At 45.6% G+C, this 23,516-nt stretch overlaps 1 protein-coding gene and 1 long non-coding RNA gene across 2 annotated transcripts in view; one reads left to right on the top strand and one right to left on the bottom strand.

Moving 5' to 3' along the window:
* Nucleotides 1–8,863: 8,863 nt before the first annotated feature.
* On the bottom strand, nt 8,864–16,260 carry LOC100432663 (homeobox protein DBX1). Its single transcript, XM_002821960.6, is given in 5 exon segments — nt 8,864–11,908; nt 11,911–11,929; nt 12,391–12,593; nt 14,544–14,645; nt 15,319–16,260. Coding segments are annotated over 5 exon segments (1,032 nt in total). The 5' UTR covers nt 15,686–16,260; the 3' UTR covers nt 8,864–11,567.
* A 1,374-nt stretch (nt 16,261–17,634) lies between these two features.
* Nucleotides 17,635–23,516, top strand: part of LOC129048671 (uncharacterized) — a 42,593-nt gene continuing 36,711 nt past the window's right edge. Inside the window, exon 1 of the long non-coding RNA XR_008511201.1 lies at nt 17,635–19,004. This is a non-coding gene — a long non-coding RNA (uncharacterized LOC129048671). The remainder of the gene's footprint in view (nt 19,005–23,516) is intronic.

Genomic DNA, 23,516 nt, shown 5'->3' with positions numbered 1-23,516 from the left:
CCAGCAATATTCTTCTCTCTGCTCTTTCTTATGTCTTTCTTGAAACAATATGGTGTGTGGTTTCCCCATCTTACCCTATAAAAATTATACCATTCTTCAGGGCTATAGGCAAATTTCACCAAAAAGCCTTCCTTGATGCCTTCAGTGCTGGTGAGAGGGGAAGGGTTTTGGAGTCAGGGATAACCAAAAAGATCTCTGAATCTGTTTTCTCATCTGTAAAATGGAATTTAAAATAGTCATCATATGGAATAAAGAAAATAATGTATGTAAAATGTGAATTACTGCATCTAGCATATAGTATGTTCCTCTAATAATAGTAATAGCTAATGTTTTAGATAGTAGCAATGGGAAATGGAAAGAAGCAGAAAATCTGTTCAGGGCGTACATGCAGAGGCAGGTCTTAGCAGTTGATTCACTGTATTGTGTGGAGGAGAAAGGGAGGGGTCAGGAATGGCACTGAGTCTCTAAATTTTTGAGCAAGAGAAATAAAGGCATTCATAGAGTTAGGGGCAAGAGTCATTTTTGCTTTGTATGAATGTATTGTTGCAACTAGAGGACATGGCACTTGGTACTGATCATATGGAATTTAACAAGTCGTGGGGACACTCAAGGGCCGATGTCTAGAGACTGTTGACCATCTGGGTCTGGAGCTGAGAATGTTAGCAGCGGAATGTATTTGAGTCACCCGGCACCAAAGTATGTTAGTGGTGGCGAATTTGTAGGGATCTGCAGCAACCTCAATTCTTGCCTCCTCAGAAAAAAGAATTCCGCTGAGAGCATAAGGCAGTGTGAGAGACTGAGGCAAGTTTTAGAGGAGGAGTGAAAGTTTATTAGAAAGTTTTGGAGCAGGAATGAAAGGAAGGAAAGTACACTTGCAAGAGGGCCAAGCAGGCGACTTGAAAGATCAGGTGCACTGTTTGACCTTTGGCTTGGGGTTTTATATGTTGGCATAATTCCGATGTCTTGCATCCCTTCTCCCCTGATTCTTCCCTTGGGGTGGGCTATCCCCATGTGCAGTGGCCCACCAGCACTTGGGAGGGGCCACGTGCGCAGTGTGTTTACTGGAGTTGTACACATGCTCACTTGAGGCGTTCTTCCCTTACCATCTAGCATTCCTAGAGGAAGGTCATACACCAGTTAAACTCCACCATTTTGCCTCTTAATGCACATGCTTGAGCCCACTTACCCAACTCCTGGGATCTTATCAGAAAGCTGCTGATGACCAGTTTTGTGTTTTTTCTGTCTGTTGGGAGACTGCCTTTCCCTGGTGCTGGCTATGACCAATTATTTTAGAGAGTTTAACAACCACCTGACCATCACCTAATGGTCGCCTTACATTCCTGGTGGGGTGTGGGGAGCCCCTCTCCTGCCCTGCTTATGTCTGACTAGCTACCTATCATAACAAGAAGAGAGAATTTTGAGTGGCAGATTGGGGTTCTGCATCATACGGGTGCTAATTGAAACTGAAGAAGAGAGGAGCAGATCACCCAGGTAGCTTGTAGAGAAAGAAGGAGCAAGGGCTAAGGATAGAACCTTGAGATACATTAACATTTAAGAGAAAGACAGAGATTGAGGAGTCCAAGGATGAGGCTTAGACACCTTGAGGTATATTTCAGGTGAGGGATGTTTAATGCTGATGAGAAGTTGCCGGTGAGAAAGACAGGCTGAACATGGGTAGAGAAGGGGTTGTAGAAAGGAAGACTTGCAAGAAAGGAGAATGACATGAAGACATGTGAAAGGCACAGGTGTGGTTGCAGTTGAATTTTTAGGTGGGGTGGTAGGAACTTGGCCTCATAGATTTCTCCTATCTCTCACCACAGTAAAGTAATTTATATGTGTAGAGAAGTGGTTCTCAAAGTGGGATGTGAGGATCCCTGTAAGTCCCCAAGACCCTTCTGCAATTGTGTGGTGGAGTTTTCCAGAGGCTACATGTGTGATGATGTCCCCATCTCCCCCTCTGATGGCTGCAAATGGAATGTTTACTTGTATTTTCTTGTGCTTCCTAGAATTTTCTAAGGAAGTAGATGTAGATTTATGTGCATTTCTCGGGATTAACTCCATTTTTTTCTTCAGCACTTCTACTGTGTTCTTATCTACTCTCTTGTTATACCTACTACAACACCTGTAACCCTGTTATTCAACCAATTGTTATTTTGAAATTCCCAGGTTTCCTTGAGTCTATGCAGAAACACAAGAAGTGCACTTTGTTGTCTCGTTTAGCAATAATACAGTATTTTTAAAATTCTTTGAAAATGTTCTACACTTCAAGATTTTACAAAACACTGCTATAATTTTAGAATTTTATATTTTATTTTAAAGTGAAAGAAAATTCATTTGTCATATACAGTTGGCCCTCCATATCCATGGGTTTTGCATCCGTGAATCCAACTAACTGTGGATCAAAAATACTTGAAAAAAATTTGTTTGTACTGAACATGTACAGACTTTTTCTCTTATCATTATTCCCTAAACAATACATGGATGACAAGGCTGGGCATGGTGGTGGCTCATGCCTGTAATCCCAGCACTTTGGGAGGCCAAGGTGGGAGGGTTTCTTGAGCCCAGGAGTTTAAGACCAGCCTGGGCAATATAGTGAGACCCCCATCTCTACAAAAAAAATAAAAAAATTAGCCTGGCATGGTGGCATGTGCCTGTAATCCCAGCTACTAGGGAGGCTAATGTGGGAGGATCACTTGAGACTGGGAAGTGGAGGCTGCAGTGAGCTGAGATCACGCCACTGCACTCCAGCCTGTGCAACAGAGCAAGACCATCTCAAAAAAAAAAAAAAAACAGCATAACAACTATTTGCATAGCATTTACATTGTATTGGGTATTATAAGTAATCCAGAGATGATATAAAATATACAAGAGAATGTGCATAGGTTATATGCAAATACTACACCATTTTATACCGTGGACTTGAGCATCTATGGATTTTGATACCTGAAGGAGGTACCAGACCCAATGCCCCATGGATACCAAGGGATGACTGTATCTTTCTCATATTTAAGGATGAATTGTTGGCTTTTAGAAAGGAGATTACCCCATGGATACCAAGGGATGACTGTATCTTTCTCATATTTAAGGATGAATTGTTGGCTTTTAGAAAAGAGATTAGCAGGCCGGGCTCAGTGGCTTACGTGTGTAACCCCAGCACTTTGGGAGGCCGAGGTGGGCAAATCAAGAGGTCAAGAGCTTGAGACCATCCTGGCCAACATGGTGAAACCCTGTCTCTACTAAAAATACAAAAATTAGCCGGGCGTGGTGGCGTGCACCTGTAGTCCCAGCTACTTGGGAGGCTGAGGCAGGAGAATCACTTGAACCCGGGAGGTGGAGGATGCAGTGAGCCGAGACAGCGCCACTGCACTCCAGCTTGGCCCAGAGCGAGACTCCGTCTAAAAAAAAAGGAAATTAGCAGACTCATTTTCTCTCAGTCCACAGCTGCACGGTATACTTCTCAAAATGCTAAGAAAAATTGAAGATGACATATCAAAGCTTCTCTGAGCCATGGAAGGGAGAAATATACACACAAAAACTGAATGTAACTAATTAAGAAAGAAATTATGTCAAAAGTTACCTTTTCCCTCAGCTTTATTGATGCTAATAATTTGTCTTTATTGTTTTATACAAGAGACCATTCTTAGAAATTCTTATTCTTCCAATTAAGTTTTACTATCCTTTTGAGGGCAGCCATCGGAATTTAAACAAAGGAATCGAAGTGAACTTTTAAAACACAGACATGACGCACTCTTTAAAAACTAAAACACTGTTTGTTACACCTCTTCTCACCTGGGCGCGGTGGCTCATGCCTGTAATTCCAGCACTTTGGGAGGCCAAGGCGAGTGGATTACCTGAGGTCAGGAGTTTGAGACCAGCCTGATCCACATGGTGAAACCCGTCTCTACTAAAAATACAAAATTAGCCGGAAGTGATGGTGCATGCCTGTAATTCCAGCTACGTGGGAGGCTGAGGCAGGAGAATTGCTTGAACTCAGGAGGCGGAGGTTGCAGTGTGCCAGGATCTGCCATTGCACTCCAGCCTGGGACATAAGAGTAAAACTCTGTCTCAAAAATAAATAAATAAATAAATAAATAAATAAATAAATAAATAAATAAAACCTGTTTGTTACACCTTTTCTAACTAGAAACGAAAAGGTCACTAAAGCATCTTACAAAATAAGTTATTATTTGCATTGGCTAGGAAAGTGCACTCAATAGGTAAAAGACTAATAAAGCCCTGCACAGTTAACATTAATTAACACCTACTGGATAGTCAGCTAAAGAAATCATGACAATGCCATTTTCCAGTGGTATAACAGCTCGAAAAAGACTGAGTTAATAAAGCACCTGAAAAATTGTACTTTTGCTTTGAAAATGGCCGAATATACAGAAGTACCTGGACCTTTTATTCTGCTTGTATTCATTTAGTACTTGCACCAACTAATTAACAAAGAGCTTCTTTTATACGAATGCCTAACAACAATACAAGTGTTGCTGAAATATTTAAAGTGTTGAATGCCTTTTTAAATCTCATGGCTTTTTGTGGAACAACTGTGTTGAGATTTTTGTGGATAGTGTAAAACTAGTGGTCAATAAAGCTGCTAGCCTACCTTAAAAGAAATCAAGGGAGTAGCACCAACCCACACTAGTGGTCATTACATTCTCTGTGATTCCGCAGTCATCCCAACACCCAGCCAGTTTCACTTAAGAATGTGCTTGATAAAGCAGGAAAGTTTATTAGTGTTATTAAATCTCAACTCTAGAGTATATAATACTCAACCCTTTCAATATTCTTTATAATGAAATGAGAAGTATGCATAAAATATTTCTGCTAGGCCGGATGCGGTGGCTCATACTTGTAATCTCAGCACTTTGGGAGACCGAGGCAAGCGGATCACCTGAGGTCAGGAGTTCGAGACTAGGCTGGCCAACATGGTGAAACCCTGTCTCTACTAAAAGTACAAAAAATTAGCTAGGTGTGGTGGCATGCTCCTGTGATCCCAGCTACTCAGGATGCTGAGGGAGGAGAATCGCTTGAACCCGGGAGGGGGAGGTTGCAGTGAGCCGAGATTGTGCCACTGCACTCCAGCCTGGGCGAGAGAGTGAGACTCCATCTCAATAAATAAATAAATGAATAAATAAATAAATAAATATTTCTGCTGCATACTGAAGTGTGATGATTGTTTCAAAGAAAAACACTCGTACCATTGTTAGAACTAGCCATGTTTCTCATGTAACTCCATTTTTACTTGAAAATATGACTGACAGACAAACCATGCTCAGAGTTGGATATCTCATAGATATTTTCTCAAAAATAAATAAAGTAAGCCTATCCACTGAAAAAAAAACTGATAGCATTTTTCTCAGTGATAAAATTAGAGCTTTTAAATAAAAATTTGAGTCTTGGAAGCTTGTATCTGCTACTATAAGCTTGACAGCTTCCCAATACTTACTTTGATGATGAGATGGGTGGTGATATTAACAAATGTAATGTTTGATGATGTGTGAAAAGGGTTAATATTTGGAATATCTGCATGAGTCAATGAACCCAATATTTTCCATATGACCAATGCATTATGTTACAAAATCATACATGGGTAAAATACCCATTCTAAGTGGAAGACAGACCAATGGATCTTCATGTAAAGGAGTTGAAAAGTTCATTAATAAAATTTTAGATTACATATTGCAGCTAACCATTAAATAACTACCACTTGTCAAGTCTTGTTGTTCTAAGAACAACCCCAATTATCTAAAAAGACTATGCAAATACTCCTCCTTTTTCAACTGCATAACTGTATAAAGCCGAATTTTCTTATATCGCAACAAATGACAGAAACATATAAGAGAATCCAGCTGTTTTCTATAAAGTCAATCATTAAAGAGATTTGTGGCCAGATGCTGTGGCACATGTCTGTACTCCCAGCACTTCGGGAGGCTGAGGCAAGTGGATTACTTGAGTCCAGGAGCTCCAGACCAGCCTGGGCAACATGTCAAAACTCTGTTTCTACAAAAAATACAAAAATTAGCCCAGCATAGTGGCATGTGCCTATAGACCCAGATTGGGAGGGTGAGGTGGGAGGATTGCCCGAGCCTGGGAATGTTGAGGCTACAGTGAGCTGAGATTGTGCCTGTACTCCAGCCTGGGAAACAGAGTGTGACACTGTCTAAAAAAAAAAAAAAAAAAAAAAAAAAAAAAAAAAAAAAAAAATTGGCAGAAAGGTACGACAGTGCCACTCTTCTTTTTTTTGAGACGGAGTCTTGCTCTGTCACCCAGACTGGAGTGCAATGACACAGTCTAAGCTCACTGCAACCTCTGCCTCCCGGGTTCTAGCGTTTCTCCTGCCTCAGCCTTGCGAGTAGCTGGGACTACAGGTGTGTGCCACCACACCCGGCTAATTTTTGTATTTTTTTAGTAGAGATGGGGTTTTACCATGTTGGCCAGGCTACTCTCGAACCCCTGACCTTGTGATCCATCTGCCTTGGCCTCCCAAAGTGCTGGGATTACAGGCGTGAGTCACCGCGCCCGGCTCTACTCTTCTAACTTTTTTTGTTTTATAATATATTTGTCATAAAATGTGATATTTTATTGATATTTAGTGGATTTGTTTTAATTAGTAAAATATTTAAAATTTATCTCAATCTTAATTTCTTGTACAATAAATATCAATAGATAAAACCTATAAGAACAAAAGAAAATCTTAAGACTTCAATAATTTTTAAGAATATAAAGGAGTTTTAACACTAAAGTTTGAGAATCACAGGTTTAGACCATAGGAAGGAGATCTGGTGGTGGGGTAGGACATTTAGAAGCATAAGAAAGGTTTTAATAACCATTGATAATTTATTTTTTTCACATAACTGCACAACATTAAAAGACATAAAGCTCTATTAGAGAGTTCCCACTGGCTGAGTTTCAGTTAAATGTGTTTTAAATCAGTTTAGTCAAGGGAGTAGGATTGTGATTAATCTGAATTTGAATTCTGACTGGGTGACCACAGGAATATCACCAAAACTCCTAGCCTCAATTTTTGCATCTGTAACATGCATCTACCTTAGAAGGGTTACGGTGAAGTTAAAACTCATGTAAATTTTGCTACAGTGTGTTTGTGGACCAGCCACATTAGCAAAGCGGATACCCAGAGCTCTGAATCATGATCTGCATTTCAATGAGACCCTCAAGCGGTCCTTATGGCACAGAGTAGTGCTGGTGTAAGGCACCCAGGAGACTGACTGCCTGTCACATTGTAGGTGCTCAATAAATATCTCCTTTTTTTCTTTTACTATTTATTTCTTATTCTTTAGCTTATACATGTAACTATTTCAGTCTTTTTGGCCTAAAGTTATTGGTTTGATTTTTAAAAATACATCTGACCTGTTAATTTAATCCCTTTTTCTTATCAGCCAAAGTAATCTTTACATTCATTTATAAAGTTTAAAACTTCCAGACCTGCAGTCTAGATTCTAGAGTGTCTCATTTCTCCTTTTTTATTAAAAAAAAAAAAAATTTAGGCCAGGCGCGGTGGCTCACGCCTGTAATCCCAGCACTTTGGGAGGTGGAGGCGGGGGGATCACGAGGTCAGGAGATCGAGACCATCCTGGCTAACATGGTGAAACCTCGTCTCCACTAAAAATACAAAAAAAAAAAAAAAAAAAAAAAAAAATTAGCCAGGCCTAGTGGCAGGCGCCTGTAGTCCCAGCTACTCGGGAGGCTGAGGCGAGACTGGCATGAACCCGGGAGGCTGAGCTTGCAGTGAGCCAGGATCGCACCACTGCATTCCAGCCTGGGTAACAGGGCAAGACTCCGTCTCAAAAAAATAAAAAGATAAAAATAAAATAAAAAAAATAATAAAAAAAAATTTAAAGCAGCCACCCTGACAATGAGCCCCATGTGGTTGTTGTGTGGGAGACCCACTGCCTATGTAACTAGAAGATCTGTCCCTCCTTTTATAATAATTCATTTATTCACTCAACACATATCAAATAACCAATATGTGTATGGGATTGTGAATGACATTAGGGGAACAGTGTGAAATGAACATGCTCCTCACCCTTGTGATGAAAGAAACACTAAAGGAATGAACCGAAATACAGCATTTGTAGTTCTCCGGAACACTTTGTGAATATGTAAGTAATATATGCTTTTTAAAAAAAATCTCGAGTATTGGCTGCTCGCAGTGGTTCATGCCTGAATCCCAGCACTTTGGGAGAACGAGGCAGGCAGATCACCTGAGGTCAGGAGTTCGAGACCAACCTGGCCAATATGGTGAAACCCTGTCTCTACTAAAAACACAAAAATTAGCTGGGCATGGTGGCATGGGCCTGTAGTCCTAACTACTTGGGAGGCCGAGGCAGGAGAATCGCTTGAACCTGGGAGGCAGAGGTTGCAGTGAGCCGAGATCATACCACTGCATTCCAGCCTCGGCAACAGAGTGAGATGCTGTCTCAAAAACAAAAACAAATAAACAGGCAAAGTACAAACAAACAAAAAAACCACAAAAAACAAAAAAACTCAAGTATTTTTTTCCTTTTCTACATTTTATTGATTTTAAAAAGCACTTTATGTATATCTTGAGTGCTTTGACTTCTACATTGTGTTATAATATTGCTTATTTCACATTTTTCACTTGCCTGCCATAACTTTGATGGTTGCTAGATTTTTAATCCTTCTAGCATGTGAGTTATTTTTCCAATAAAACAAATTTTTTATTTAACACTGTGGTAAAAAAAAATGCACATAACATAAAATATACTACCTTAATCATTTTTAAGTGTACAGTTGAGTAGTGCTAACTATATTCATATTGTTGTGCAACAAATCTCTAGAACTTTTTCATCTTGTAAGACTGAAACTCTATATTCATTGAACAACAAACAACTTTCTATTTCCTCCTCCTCCAGCTCCTGGAACCACAATTCTACTGTTTCTCTGAGTTTGACTACTTTAGATATCTCATACAAGTGGAATCATGTATAATTTGTCTTTTTGTAACTGGTTTATTTCACTTCATGTAATGTCTTCAAGGTTCACCCACATTGTAGCATGTGACAGGGTGTCTTTCTTTTTTAAGGCCAAATAATATTCCATTGTATGTATATATCACATTTTATTTATCCATTCATCCATCCATTCGTGGACCTTTGGGTTTCCACCTCCTGGCTACTGTGAATAATACTGCAATGAACACGGTTATGCCTTCAGAGTGCCTTGACTCCAGATGTAGACACTAATGCGCACCTGTGCCTGAACGTGATTCTTGACTATAAGAAAGAATTTTTGAGCTGGCGGCAGAAAGGGAAAGGTAGGCCAGGTCAGGCTTCTAGTCAGGCTCCCATGTTGGACATCCAGGCAACAGCAGAGAGATAGAAAACAGCCTGAATCCTTCAGAGTCCTGTCTGAAAGGAAAGGACTAACTTGGGTTGAATGCTGACCATGCTCAACACTTTTGTGTCTGTTGATGGGGAAATGTGGGAGGTTTTTTGAATTTTATGATTATGAAAATGAGGACAATTATTTTCTTCAACTTCACAACATCATATATAACAATAATGAAAAGTGATCACCAACATCAGGAACAAGCCCAGCAGGGGATCTTAGCATGGAGGTGGTTTGCATTATTTGAAAACAGGGTTAATATAAAATAGAATATATTCAATTTCAAATATAATACAAACTACCATGAGTTTGGATTAGGATTGCAAAGAAACATGGGTGTGTGTAGCTGATGGGGCAGAGACCAAACTCTCAAAGGGCACAAAAGCCCCTGCCAGGATCTAACCAGATGTTCTTTACTCCCTAGCTTGCTGGTTAAAGAAATCATTCCTGCTGAAAACTAGTCTTAAAAGAACTTTTGTTTCATATGCACACCCCAGAGTCAATATCTGGGCTCCCATGTCAGGCCTGTAGATGGCATTCCTGATAAAATTAGGTCATACACAGAAGGAATGAGTCAAGACCAGTTCTGAAGCTTCCCTGAGGACCAGGAAAAATGCCTTCAGGGAGGAAAAGAAAAACCGTTACAAACTTGAGCCACTTAGACTGACTTGCATGGATTTCTCTTATCCCATCATTTCAGTCCTTAGAGAAGGGGAGGCGGCTTATTGCAGATTCAACTTTTGGTATCACTCTGGAGCTCCTTTACTTGTAACATAGCAAATATGGTTACTTTAAGGTACAGGAAAGCAGAAAAGGCACTGGCCTGAGGGTCAGATGGTTTCTAGTTCCAGCGTGGCTACTTACCAGCTGGGTGGCTTTGGACAAGTGCCTGCACCTCTTGAACCTCAGCTTACCTCCTATAAAACCCAGTCCTGGGGCTAGAACAGCTCCATTCCTTTCAGCTCTACCATTCTGTGAATTAATGACATCAGTTGACCATTGATTGCATCCATTCTACTTTTTATTTGGCATTTGTTCATTTGATACATATATACATATATAAAAATCTGTACATGGTAAAAACACAAAATAAGTATTTCTTTATAAGTTATGCAATTAAACAGCTACCTTTTTGAAGTTTAAAAGCCATTGCAAAAAAAAAAAAAGTGAGAAATCTAGTCAGTCCTTTATAGTCATTCACAATAACCTTGGTATAAAATATCCATACAACATGTGTGTACAAAATAGTGTACAGTTCATAAGAGCTGTGCAAAGACAGCAAAGTTCAGTTAAAAAAAAAATCAAAGAGGCTGTGTAGGTCTCTCTGTCCACATCATGCCCAGTTCCCAGGAGGTTTGCAGCTCAACAACACCTCCCTAGGAATAATAAAAGGACACAAGGTAGAGTGTGTGGTGCGTATATCATGGATACAGAAATTAAAAAGAAAAAGTTTTAAAACACACATACAAGAATAGAGACTGCTTCTTTTCTCCCCCTTTAGAGAACTCACTTCTTTCGCCAGAGAGCTTTTGGAAGGTGACAGAGAAGACTCAATATGTATGTTGTGCCTTGAACCAGAAGGCACTAATATATATATATTTCCTTTTTGAAAATTTTGAGCTTTGTAAGAGAACATCTATGGGAAGACAGGAGTGGGGTGAGGGGTGGAAATGAGAGACTGGAGTGAAATAGGAGCCCCTTGCTACCTATCAGGGGAGGTGAAGGGATCTAGAGAGTCAACGGTGCTGGTGTTAGTTATATGGTTTGGTGTTTTCACTCCTAACTCGGTTTCCTCCTCCATAAACAGGTTTCCTACCATATAGGGTCGTTGCTGCTAACGATCAGCAGAGTCTGTCTCACAGCAAGGCCCAGGCCGTGGGGCCATAGAACACCCCACTGTGTTTAAAATAGTTTGCAATAAACAAAATAGAATGGAGCCCTTGCTGAAAAGTTAAGGCTGGGACCAAGACTTAAAGTGAACTGACGTGGGAAGGACTATTTGGAGTTGGTCTTTTGGGAAGGAAATGTCTCTTTGGGGCTACCGCAGGGCCGGTGGCGCCCTCAATGAGGTGATGGTTCTACCGTCGGGAGAGGCAGCATCTAGGCACGGGGACAAAGTGAACGCGCAGACTGGACCCCACCTCTTCGTTTTCAAAGCACTTAAAAACAGTACTCTGGCGTGCGAGCGGCTTCTAGGACACAGTGATTTCCTCCTCTTCCTCGCCCTCCTCTTCCTCCTCGGAGTCTGAGAAGTCCGAGGGTTTCCCGGGGCTGCTCGAGTGCGCGGGCGAGGGGGGCAGCGGCCCTGGCAGCCGCGGGTCCCGCAGGTGCTGGGGGTCGGGGGACGCGTGGTATGCCAGGCGGTGGCTGGGGCTGCCCCGGCCCTCCTCCTCCTCTTCTTCGTCCCCAGGGCCCTTCTGGCCCACGTCGCTGAGGTCCGGGTGCGGATTGAGCTTGGTGGGCAGGGTCTGCTCGCGACAGCCCCCGCTAGACAGGAGTTCGCGCTCCTTGGAGTTCCGCCATTTCATGCGTCGTTCTGGAACCAGATTTTCACCTGGAATGTCCCAGCCGGCGAGAAGAAGGGAGAAGCAGAGGTCAGATCAGGGGCCCCGGAGGACGCACGGGGGCGGTGAGTGGAGTGGGGTGCAGGCTCTGTCCTTCGGGCTGTGTCCTCTCCCCACCCCCAGAAATGAGTTCCGGTGGATTCCCGCATTGACTCCGCCCCTGCCTCAGCTCGCGGTTCCCTTTGCCTCATCCGCTGCCACCCTGCCCCGAAGGGCGGGGTTGGGGCCCCCTGAGGCCGGGAGAGAAGGCGGGGAGTGGGGGTGGGGAGAGAAGAGGGCTATCCTGCGGAGCTTCGAGGGTAGTGGCCCGTGTACTCACTCCCTCTCTAGGCCTCGGTTTTCCCATCTGTACAGTGGAACCTAAGCTGTTTCCGAAACCTTGCAATTGACGGGTGCGCCGGGGAGGGGTGAAGGGCGGGGGCGGGGGGTGCTGTGGAGGAACTGCGCTCACCTGCGAGTCTTTCAGGCCCAGCTTGGCCGCCAGCTTCTTGCGGTCGGGCTTGCTGATGTACTTCTGCTTCTGGAACATCTTCTCCAGCGCCTTGCGCTGCACGTCGGAGAAGACTGCTCGACGCAGCATGCCCCGCCGAGGCTTCCCGCGCGCGGCCAGCGGCCAGGAGAAGGTCCCGGGGATGGGCACCACGCTGGAGGACGCTGCAGGGTGGGGCGAGGTGGCGAGTGAGTGGGCGTACGACCCCCAGTCCCAACACGTCTCTCCGTGGCTTTTTGCTCTGATCCCTTCATCTCTTTAAAGCGCTCCTTTTTCTACCCCTGGAGAATAGGCCACGAACCTACAAACCTGCGAGAGTGAAAGGCGCTTTCCGCCCAAATAACTTTCCCTTTCAATCGTGCAAACCCGGATTAGGTAAAACCACGGAAACAGAGAAAACAGCCCCCACAATAGCCTGTTTCGTTTTTCCATTCAGTGGACTTAGGGAAACAAACCTGCGTACATCAGCTAAAACAGCAATAGAAAAAAAAATTACAAAAATAAAAATAAAATATCCAGCCGAGGCCACTGGGTTTCTCCCCTAAGCTTTTATCATTTCAGTGGCTTTTGCATTCTTCAGATGAAAATGAGATGCTTTACTATTTTGATAAAGAGGGAAAAATCCGATTTAGATTTTTTTGAAAAATCCAATAAGTATTCATCTTTTTTTATATTAATCCTTCCTCCCCTCCCCCACGAAACGTAAAGAATTCGGCCCGAATACATGAAAAGTGGCAGCTAATTAGCACATTGACTGCTTCCCAATGGGTATTGGTATGATAAAAGGGGGGAGAGTTTCGCTTTAAGCGAAAGAAAAAAAACAAAACAAAAAGAAACAGAGACTCTAATGAAGCGTGAATGGTAATTGTGTAGTAATGAACTAACAGAAAAAGACTGAGGACAAGCAGCGAAAGCCATATATTACTGGGACAAAAGAGATTTACACTTTCAAACTAAACACAACTGCAGGCCAAGACCATTGGGAGAATACTGATGGCAGAGGCTTCTCTTCCCCGAATCGTTTTCATTAAATGGACATGAAAAGCTATTTATAAAGCTCGGGTTGTTTTTGTTAGAGCATTGAGATGAGGGAGAAAGGGAGCAAATTCCATTATTAGCAGCAGTGTGAATGGTGGTGGTGGTGGTGGTGGTGGTGGTGGTGGTGGGCCTGGGGGTGGGGGATGGTGAATTCTCTCTCCCCCTTTAAAAAATCAATTGCTTGTTTCTTTTGCTGATATTTGGGAGTGCTGTCGTGATTTTACCCATCCCCCGCAGGCCATACCCAGTTTTTCTTCTCTTTATAAGGACTCTCCTGCCTCCTTTTTAGTTTTGACCAGTGGCAGAGTTTTTGAGCCATAGTTTGAATCGTCAGTGAGGTTACAGGAAGAAAACCTGGTGGAAGCTGCCTAAGGTGTTGCTCCTTTAGGCTGGGACACAATTATGGGCTTTCTTCTAACTGCTTCTTATTTTTCAAGATCAACGGTATTTTATAGGACAGGGTGGGAAAGGAGTATGAGAAGGGGTTTGGAAATCAGGCTGGAAATAGGTTGGGATTGGGGGAGGATCTAATCCGCCTCCCCCTGGGCGACTCTAGGCATCCCACACAAGAGGGCACCCCATGTGGTCTTGTGAAAAGCCCGAAGCCCTGAATGAGTCTTAAAGAGAAATTAGCCCCGGCTGGTAGGTGTCTCGGCGGCGTGGAGGGACTAGGGCCGGTCTGTGTGTGGCTGCCCGGAGGAGCTGACCAATTGGTCATGGTGCTGAAACCTTTGTGGGGAATCGTGGCCAAGTGCACTGACTCTGTGGGAAAACGGCGGCGTGAAGGGATGCCAACAGCTCCTCGCCGGGAAGGGAACCGCCTCAAATTGGGACCATGACAATTCCTGCTAATTTGTAGAGCAGGGAATTGGTGCAAAGTGTCAAGCAGTCACTGCTTGTGCTAAATAGGGCATCAAATTGGCGCGACGGATTCATGAATGTTGTACGCCTCGCAACCTCTGAACCAGAGCATAACCCCGAGGGGTGGACGGAGAAATATGGCTTCGGAGCAGGGAGCGATGGGCCGGGGCTGGGGCGCCGCCCTGCCTCGCGCAAAGAAGGGGGACGAGACCTACCTGGGAAATAAGAAGATCTGATGAAAGGCTGAAAGGACCCTTCGAAGTAGGGAAAGGCGAAGGTCTTGGGAGGGACGCTCTGGAGCAAGGCTGGGGATGTTTCTGGTGGGCGGTGGAGGGGGTACAGAAAGGAGAGAGGGAGACAGAAAGAATCTGATTACGTACTTGCCTGTTGTATAGCACACTGAACACGCGATATAATTAGCCCTTCATCTGGTTTCAAAGACATCTTTCTTATATGTTGACAGGGTAAAATAAATCTTCCCAACATTGTCTTATCTGTAAAACTATTTTCTTTCCCCCCAACATAATTCTCTGCGCCGCCCCACTCTACCCCAATCTCCATCCTAGGCACTAACGAGACAGGTAGGACTGAGTGGGGAGGAAAGAAATTGCAGATTTATAATATTTGCTAATCCAATAAATATATCGTATTGAGTTAAAAAAAAAAAAAAAAACTGTCTCCTAGAAGCTCGAAGGCAGAAACGCAGACGTCCATGGGCGTGCGCTCAGCGTTACTGCACCAGATGAATGCTCACTGTCTCCGACTGCGTGTGCTCAGTTCACTCCGAGGATGGGGCGAGCCTAGAGGCTTTTCTTCTCCGGAATTGACTGGACTATTCTCACATTGCCCGACGTAGGGTCTCAGAGTTCGCGCGTATGTGTGTGCACCGATGTGTGTGTGGGGGCCCGCTCGCTAGAGGAAACTGAGGCCAGGAGGACTCCGCGTATGCCTGGTACCTAAAAGGGCCCTCAGGGTTCTGCCCTCGTTTACCTGTTCTGGGCCCCGAGGAGAGGATGGCGTTCACTCCAAACTTCAGAAACGTCGTCTCGCTGGCAGGGGAGACGGCAGTCGGTGGAGAGCCGCCCCGCCGGCTGCCGGGACCCGGGGAGCCCAGGTCTGAGGCCCCCGTGTCGGTGAGGGCCGTGGGGGCCCCCTGCCTGGGCGGCGACATGCTGGCGGTGGGCACGCTGCGGGGCAGGTAGGCGGGGGGTCGGCTGATGCGGATCAGATCCTCCACCAGGAAGCTGGAGTGGCCGGAAAATGCCGCCTGCAAGGACTGGGGCAGCGTCAAGGTGGGCGTGGGCCGCAGGAGGCTAGGGTACCCGGCGGGGGGCGCGAGGAGGCCGGGGAACATCATGATAGGCGCGGGGCGGGCGAAATAACCCTTCTTTCAGTGGCCGGAGGGTAAACGCCTCGCTTCCCGCCCCTCCCGCCCCCACAGTGTCCTCTCTCTTGGGCTTAGCAAACGTCTCCAAGTAACAATCCCACTTGGGCGTCTGCGAGTCCTCCGTGGTCCTCTCGTCGAGGTGATGGTTTTATAGTGGCCCGCCCGCTAAAGCACTTTGAAAAGTGACAGCTCTGACAATGAAGTTCAACAAAGTTCTCCACTCGAGCTTCATTCGCCGGAGGCTCTGGACGCTCTGATTGGCGCAGGGGTGCAATTTATGATTGGATTAGTCTTCATAAGCATGGCCCGCACAATGGGCCGGCAACAAAGGCCCGCGCGCATCAATTCTGCATATCGACCGCCTCTTTGCAATACAGTGCGCCCCCAAAGCTCTCGCCGAAGGTTTTTGTTCCGAAGCAGCACCCGGGCTAATTAAATGGCTATTTAGAAGTTTCAGATGACATCTTGCCTCATAGAAAAGGAATTATTTAAAGAACGCACTAAATTTATTTGCAGCTCCCCTGCTAAGCCTGGAAAATAAATCAATAAATATTCATAGAAATACATCTTCAGGCTATCAGCAAAGTTGCCCTCCCTCTTGTGGGGGTGGGGCAATGAAAAGTTTCAAGTCAGTGGACATGAAAATATACTCCCTTTCCGGTCTCTAGCCCTATCCTTTACTCCAGCTGAAGCGTAAAGCAGATGTAGGGGTGAGTGAAATCAGTGTTAGAAGTCCCATTCTGACGACTCAGGGAGACTTGGAAATGGATGCTTTGGGGCCACTGGATGTGTGCCCGTAAGAGTGGGGAGAAGTCTGGAGTTATTTCATTTCGGGAGACTGGTTGAGTTTGAGCGTTGGTGGATACCTGAACAGTAAAACGAGTCTCCTTCAAATTCCCAGCAACTTGGAAAACGATTTTCTCTAGGAGTTTCTGCAAGGGGCTCTCCGCACCTCACCTTGCGAGAGAAGTGGAGGAGAGCGGCGCTGGGCTGCCGAGCGGCAGGATTCCGCTTGCGAAGGGCTTTGGCTGACCGGAAACTGCCTCGGGCAAGGTTATCCAAATGCTGTGAGTGCTATGCTGGCCGTTCTCCAACCACAGGGAGCTCTCGGCAGTTTAAGTTGAAACTCACAGCCCTGACATTTTAAGCCATAGCAGCGAAGGTCCAGACGTCGTCTGGAGAGAACCCTACCACTTGCGGGGCGCTTAACTTGGCCCAAGGTTTGGCAGCTTCTTAATGAACTACAACGCACAAACGTGTGAAAACCAGAGGGAAGGGATGCGGTTCCCAAGAATGTTGATCCACTCCAGGAAAGCCTCCTCTGAATGTGGGGCTTCAAAGGAGAATCTTCCTGGAGACAGTCCCTTCGCTTTCCTCTGGTTGGGGCTGAGGTGGCACTAAGACTCGATTCCCCCCATTTCTCTGTTCGGCGAGATAACAGATGTGTTAAATGTCCCATTCATCTCTTTAGTGTGGCTGAACCTCCCCAAAGAGAAGTGTGCAGCCCCGCCAGGCCGCCCTGATCCTATTAACCATGAACTAACTGTCACCTTCAGCTGGTTTTCCTTTTTGCTTTTTAACACAAAGCTTTCTCAAAAATCTTATTAACCAGCTTTATTTCTCTCGATGGTTTTGTTCGGGGTGTTTTGTGTTGATGATCTCCATGTCGCTGCTTTAACCATTCAATAAAAGTGCATCTGCGATTTATATCACATTAAACCAGAAACGGAGCCCGCTAAAACTCTCCCTTGATTCAAATTAAAAAGTTATTTAGGGCCCGGCTCCAGAGGCGAATTAATGCTAGAAGATGACGTAAGTGCGGGGTTTCTGAGCCCAAGACCGCTCATGCTCATGGGCAGCGGGAGAAAACCAATCAGGAAAGAAACAACTTTTAAATAAGGGGCTATTTGAATATGGGAAGCGCCTTGCTAGAGTTAATTGAAGTCCCCTGGAAACGGAAGAAGGAGATCTGTCGAAGAACGTCAAAAGTTCCTCTTTTTGAAGTTTGCAATAAAATAGGTGAGAAAAGCATAAGCTATCTGAACACCTGCACTTTAACCTTGCCACGAGACAGTTTCCCATTGCAATAAGGCTGGCACTCTCCCTTCCTCTCCCTTCCTTTTTTCCTCAGGCCCACCTCCCTCCTTCTCCCACTCTCTTTCCCTCTGCCCCCCCCCCCACCCCTTTTTCTCCCCTAGTCTTAAGGACTTGGGCAGTTGCCAGTTCCCAGAAGGACGCGCCGGGAGCTTCAGGATGTTTGACTCCCTACGGGTGAAGCGCTTGTCCAAGTCTTCCGGATGATCAGAATAGAGTCTATATTTGCCAAAATCAACTTGGATTTTGTTTTTTTGGAGGGGGGAACGGTAAGAACTTGAAGCCAGCGTGAGCCCTTCCCAGCTCCTCCTTCCCTATTGGGGCATTTGCCGGGATGTAGTTTTCACCGTTTCCTGCCCGTTGACAGGCTTCATGCCAGCCCCTATCCCCCACCCCAAGCCCCAGCCATTCTGCCTCACTATAGACTAACTGCTACTAACTTCTCGGCTTTTAAAAGTCTACCCTGCCATTTTTTGGAGGGTGGATCAACCCCTTGCTGCCATCCACGTGGACCCTGCTTCCTGGGGTCGGTCTCTACAGCTCCTAAAGAATTCCTAAAGCGCCAAAGAGGAAAAGTGAGGGCGGGGGCGAGGGGGCGAGGGGGCGAGGGCTGGCCGCCCGTGAAAGGAAAAATAAATCCTAAGGAAGCAAGAAATCGGACGAAAGGATCTTACTTTAAGTGATCTCCTTGAACGCATCTTTTCAAACTCCGCGATAGCCCAAGGAGCTGCGCGGCGCGGCGGCTGCGGCTAAGACCTGTGACTAATGCCGTTTGACCTGAGCCCGTGGGGTTTTGTGCTTCCTGCCATTCATTGTTATGTCGTTATCTTCAAGTTTATTTCGGAGAAATCACTCGCGTTCTTTGTCCCAAGGCTGAGCTTTCTGTCTATTTCTCTTTCAAGAGAAAAGAAGACGGGAGGGGAAAAGAGAGAATCGGAGGCCCTGGTTTGGGGTTTAAGGTCCTTGCCAACGCTGCGGGGGAGGCCGCAGCAGATCTGGCTGGGGCTCCCCGGGCCTAGGTGGCCAAAGCTGCCGAAACCTCCCTTGGATAGTAGAAAGAGCGTGTCGGAACGCACTCTGGGGGTTTCTTTCCCCCCCGCGCAGGGGAGAGCGAGCATGTTCCTGCCCCGGGCGCCGTGCGGTCGCAGCAGCAGCGCGGCCCTCTCCAGTGCGGGCCGTGCCTGGAATGTCTCGGGTAAGCGAAGGCCATCAAGCGAGGCGAAACGGACACTACAAAGTAGAGAGTGGTGTGAGCTTCCCCGCCCTCTGAAAAGATGGCAAGTGTCCGTTTCGCGAAGGCTGCAACGCTAAGGTCGCCCTTTGCAGGCTTCGGACCCCCAGTCCTCCACGCTCCCTGCCGGAGCAGCCAACAGAGTGAGAGCGCATTTTGGAAAGATCGGCCGGATGCCGGGCGGCGACGGGGAAAAGCGCCCGACGCCTGGCTTTGGGGCGGGGGTGTGTGTGTGTGGGGGGGGCAGGGAGCTAACGGGAGAGGCGAAGGAGGAGCGCTGCGAGGCTCGGACTGAAAGAGCTTTTCCTACCGCCCCAGCCCCTCTTCGCAAGCCTCTCTATTAAGACAGCTCTAAGGGGTTCACCTTCAGAATAGGCCACTAGGAGCTACCGCTGCCCCAGCTCTTTCTAGTGTCTCCCCCCTCACCCCCCATCCCTTTCACACTCACTCCCCTCTTTTTCCTTGAAAATCCTTCTATTGTGCCAATCAAGCAGATGGTTTGCAGGAAATATAGCTTGGCCTCGCTGACCGAAACTAATTTTAACTAGCTTTCCAAGCCCGAAACGTTTGTTTTGCTCTTACAAAATAGCCCCCAAAACAGCTGGCAAGGGTGAATTAAACCCATTAAAGACACATTTATAAGAAATTATATTCACATAGATTGCCGGAACCCCCTTGTGCTGCCTAAGAGAGGAGATGAGCGCATTTAAATGAAAATGTCGCCGGACGCTCCCCTCCTTAACGTAGCCTGAAAGTCTCAAAACATTTTACTAAATAGATTAACTTGACTATTGTCTTGCATCACATTTATCAGCTTCATTAAGTGAATAGCTGAACAAATATATTACACATGCATGAAAAGCTCTTTTTGGAGGAGTCTCATTGTATCCTCAGCCCTGACAGGTGGTTAACTGTGTGTTGTTTTTTTGTGTGTGTGGGTTTTTTTGGTGTTTTCTCTTTCTTTTTTTTATTATTTTTTTTAACCCGAAGAAAGAGGATCTCTGTAGAGCGGTGCAGGGCTTGCAGTGCGGACTTGGAGAAAGTTTACTTTAACTCCCTTCGTGGACAAACCTCTGCCCTAGCAATATTAAAACCATGTTGGGCCAAGGAGATATGAGACCGTTCAAAATAATCAAAATTAAATTTTGGTAAGCCCAGCCTTGAATGCTTTCTCTCTCCACCATTATCTCTGCCCACTTGTCTGGGAAATTAATTTCATACTGCTACTTTTTAAAGCTGAAGATTCCATCCCACTGTGCTTGAAAATAGCCATTGTTTCTCCTTTCTTAACCAGCTCTTCACAGACTGCAGGATTAAATATTCTTCTTTTTTTAAAAAAAGAAAATAATAATAAAGACAGAGTCTCATTTTGTTGTCCAGGCTGTCTCCAACTCCTGGCCTCAAGTGATCCTCCAGCATCTAAATATTCTTTTAACTCACATTTGAATCCATTTCACTTTACTGTATGTCTTTAGGAAAAGTTCTTGTCTCCTGGTCCTCAGTGTCCCTATGGGTAAAACGAGGAGTTGTCTTAGAAAGCTCTCTAAGGGCCCTTTCAGATCTGATCTCCTGAGGTTTAAAACCCCTCAGCTCTTTGTTGCCTTACGAAGGGGCCCAGCAACTCCCAGCCTCTGAGCCCAGGGTGATGACAGGAAGGACAGCACCTCCAGGTTCTAGGGTGCTCCCTTGGTGGAGGGGAGGAAAGTGGAGTGCTCTAGAGGCCTAAGGCAAATCTGCCAGCCAGGGAGGACTGCCCACACTGGGCTCTCACTCCTGGGGTCTCAAGATACACTGGGTACCAAGAGCAAAAGCCTTGAGGTCATGCCACCCTTACATTGCAGTCCACATCCCTCTCTTCAAACAGGCTGCCCTGCCTACTGTCCATGCTGGTTCTTGTTGCATCATGAGGCATGGCCCGACACAAGGTGAAAAGTAGGAGGGGATCCTCCCTGGCCCACTCCCCTTGTCCTGGGCCTCACTTTTTAGCTGCTTTAGTTACTGGTGGAATGCCACAATGAGCCCCTTCCCCTCTATGCTCCATCATCTTTTCCCTCTCTTGCCTTTTCTGCTTTCCCCCCACCCCAAGCTGGAACTATTGATGTTCTGTCCTGGAATCTTTCTGGTTAAAGAGGCTTGGATGAAGGTGAAATTGGTGCTGGGTGGGAAAGGGTATAGAATCTTTCTCTGAAAGGGCTGCTTTTATCCAAGGCAAGAGGAGCAGAACTGTGCTGTGAATGAAAGTTGTCTTATGATGTAGATAAGTATCTCTGCTTAAAAAAAAAAGTTGGCCTGGTGCGGTGGCACACACCTGTAATCCCAGCACTCTGGGGGGCGGAGGTTGGCAGATCGCTTGAGTCCAGGAGTTGGAGACCAGCCTGGGCAACATATTGAGACTGTCTCTACAAAAAAAAAAAAATTTTTTTTAAATTTCTTTTTAAAAGCTGTGTTGGAGCAGCCTCCAGAAGAATAAGAATAGCTTATTGGGTGTAGTGATGACTTGCAATCTTTTCTCAAGTGATTAATCTTCCCTGATGGTTTGATGAGATTCTTAGGGAGGGGGCTGAAGACAGTTGTGTTTCTTTTTTTTTTTTTTTTTTTTTTTTTTTTGTTGCCCAGGCTGGAGCACAGTGGCGCGATCTCGGCTCACTGCAGGCTCCGCCCCCCCCGGGTTTACGCCATTCTCCTGCCTCAGCCTCCCGAGTAGCTGGGACTACAGGCACCCGCCACCAAGCCTGGCGGTGGTGAGACAGGGTTTCATCGTGTTAACCAGGTTGGCTACGATCTCCTGACCTGGTGATCTGCCCGCCTCCGCCTCCCAAAGTGCTGGGATTACAGGCGTGAGCCACCGCACCCCGCCAGTTGTGTTTCTTTTGGAAGAAGTTCCTTCAGTCAGATAAGGGAATTTCAGAGCAAGCCACTCACTCCCTGTACTTCAGAAGGAGAAGCGGGAGAGGCAGGAGAAGGTCAGTGAGAGACCTTGTGTCTGAGGCTTATTTCTGAGGACTTTCAGTCTCCTTTGTTCAAAGCACTCAGCATGCCAAAGAGCCATATTTTGGGCTATTGTTTTCTGAGCCCCAACAGAAGGAAAATGAATCATTTTTAGAATCAGGACCCATAAACTGGAGAAGGAGTGTGGGAGAAACATCCTTGCCTCTAAACATCAAAGCTCATTTTGTCTCTGTTTGAGATTTAGAGATTTGCCCTGTTGGGACAAAGAGGTAGACACCCGTGGGAGGATTGGAGGCAAAGCTACTAGTTCTTTATAATGTAGTGAAAGTTAGTTTTAAAAATTATTTTTCTTCTAACAGGTAGGGAGTCTTGATTTGGCCAAAGGAGGGACCTATCATAGGGGCTGTTTTGAACCATGAGCCAATGCTTGAGAGGGAAATTCTGAATTGTGTTAGCCTCTAAATTGCTGGAGAGTTTTTTTGCCTGGGGCTGAGGTAGGCTTAGATTTTAATGCAGTAAAGAGAGAAGAAATCTCCAGGGACTTTTGCCTGCTCTGCAGTTCCACTTACTCAGTGTAGGGAAGGGAGAGGGAGGCATAAGAGAATGTGATATTCTCTTACATTGGTAAGAGATGAGGAAAATAGATTTATTTATGGTATTACTATACTACACAAAGGCCTCAAGTCCAAATGCCAGCTTCCATCTGCAGAAGGAATAATAAGACAATCCCCTGCCTGCTTACCTTCATTTACCATCAACCTCCCCTCCCACTGCAGAGAGAAAAAAGATGGTCATCAGACGGAGAGGTTCCTTTCTGCCAGCTTACTCTCCATTCTATTCACATCCCTGCAGATAAGCCCCCTCCTGCCTCTTTGGGAACTGTGCTGGTTAGTTTTCTGTTTACCCTTCTAAACCCCACTGTCTACTCTTTCTCCCTCCTGCTTTGCCCTGAAAGGCTGGCCTTTAGGCCATGCATTGACACTAGGATACCTTGCTGGCTAGATTCTTCTAGTTGATTTCTATCAATGGAAAGCACCAGCACCAACTCAAGGGCAGAAGAGGTATCTATTCCTCCCACTCCCTTCTTGCCTAGTTGCATTTCTGGGAGGGACTGTAGCTACAGCTTCCAAGATCACTGGACTCTGGCAACATTGTCCTTTCAACCTTCTGCCCTTTCACACCTATGGGCATAATGGGGTATAATGGCTTCCCACTGTTGCTGGTCTTTAAGTACATTAATATCCTTTGTTTATTTGCATTACCCACTCACACCTCTACAAACAGTCTCTTCCATATGCACTGGAAAATCTGCTGCTGGAATCCTAAATGATACAAGGACTTTGTTCTCCATTATTTTCTCTATATATAGCTTCATATTCTCTCTATGTAGCTTTGATATTCCCTTCACCACTGGTTCTTTCAAATTGTGTTCATTTTCAAAAGGACTCTCCATTGGCCTTATATCTGCCTGTAACTACCTCTTCTTAGAAATGTTCTCTAACTCCTGTGAGGCCTACAGATGGAGGC

Source organism: Pongo abelii, chromosome 9 (genome assembly GCF_028885655.2).
Source record: "Pongo abelii isolate AG06213 chromosome 9, NHGRI_mPonAbe1-v2.0_pri, whole genome shotgun sequence".
In the NCBI taxonomy this organism is placed as follows: domain Eukaryota; kingdom Metazoa; phylum Chordata; class Mammalia; order Primates; family Hominidae; genus Pongo; species Pongo abelii.
Note: the sequence above shows the minus strand (reverse complement) of the source record. Positions and strands in the feature narration are given on the sequence as shown.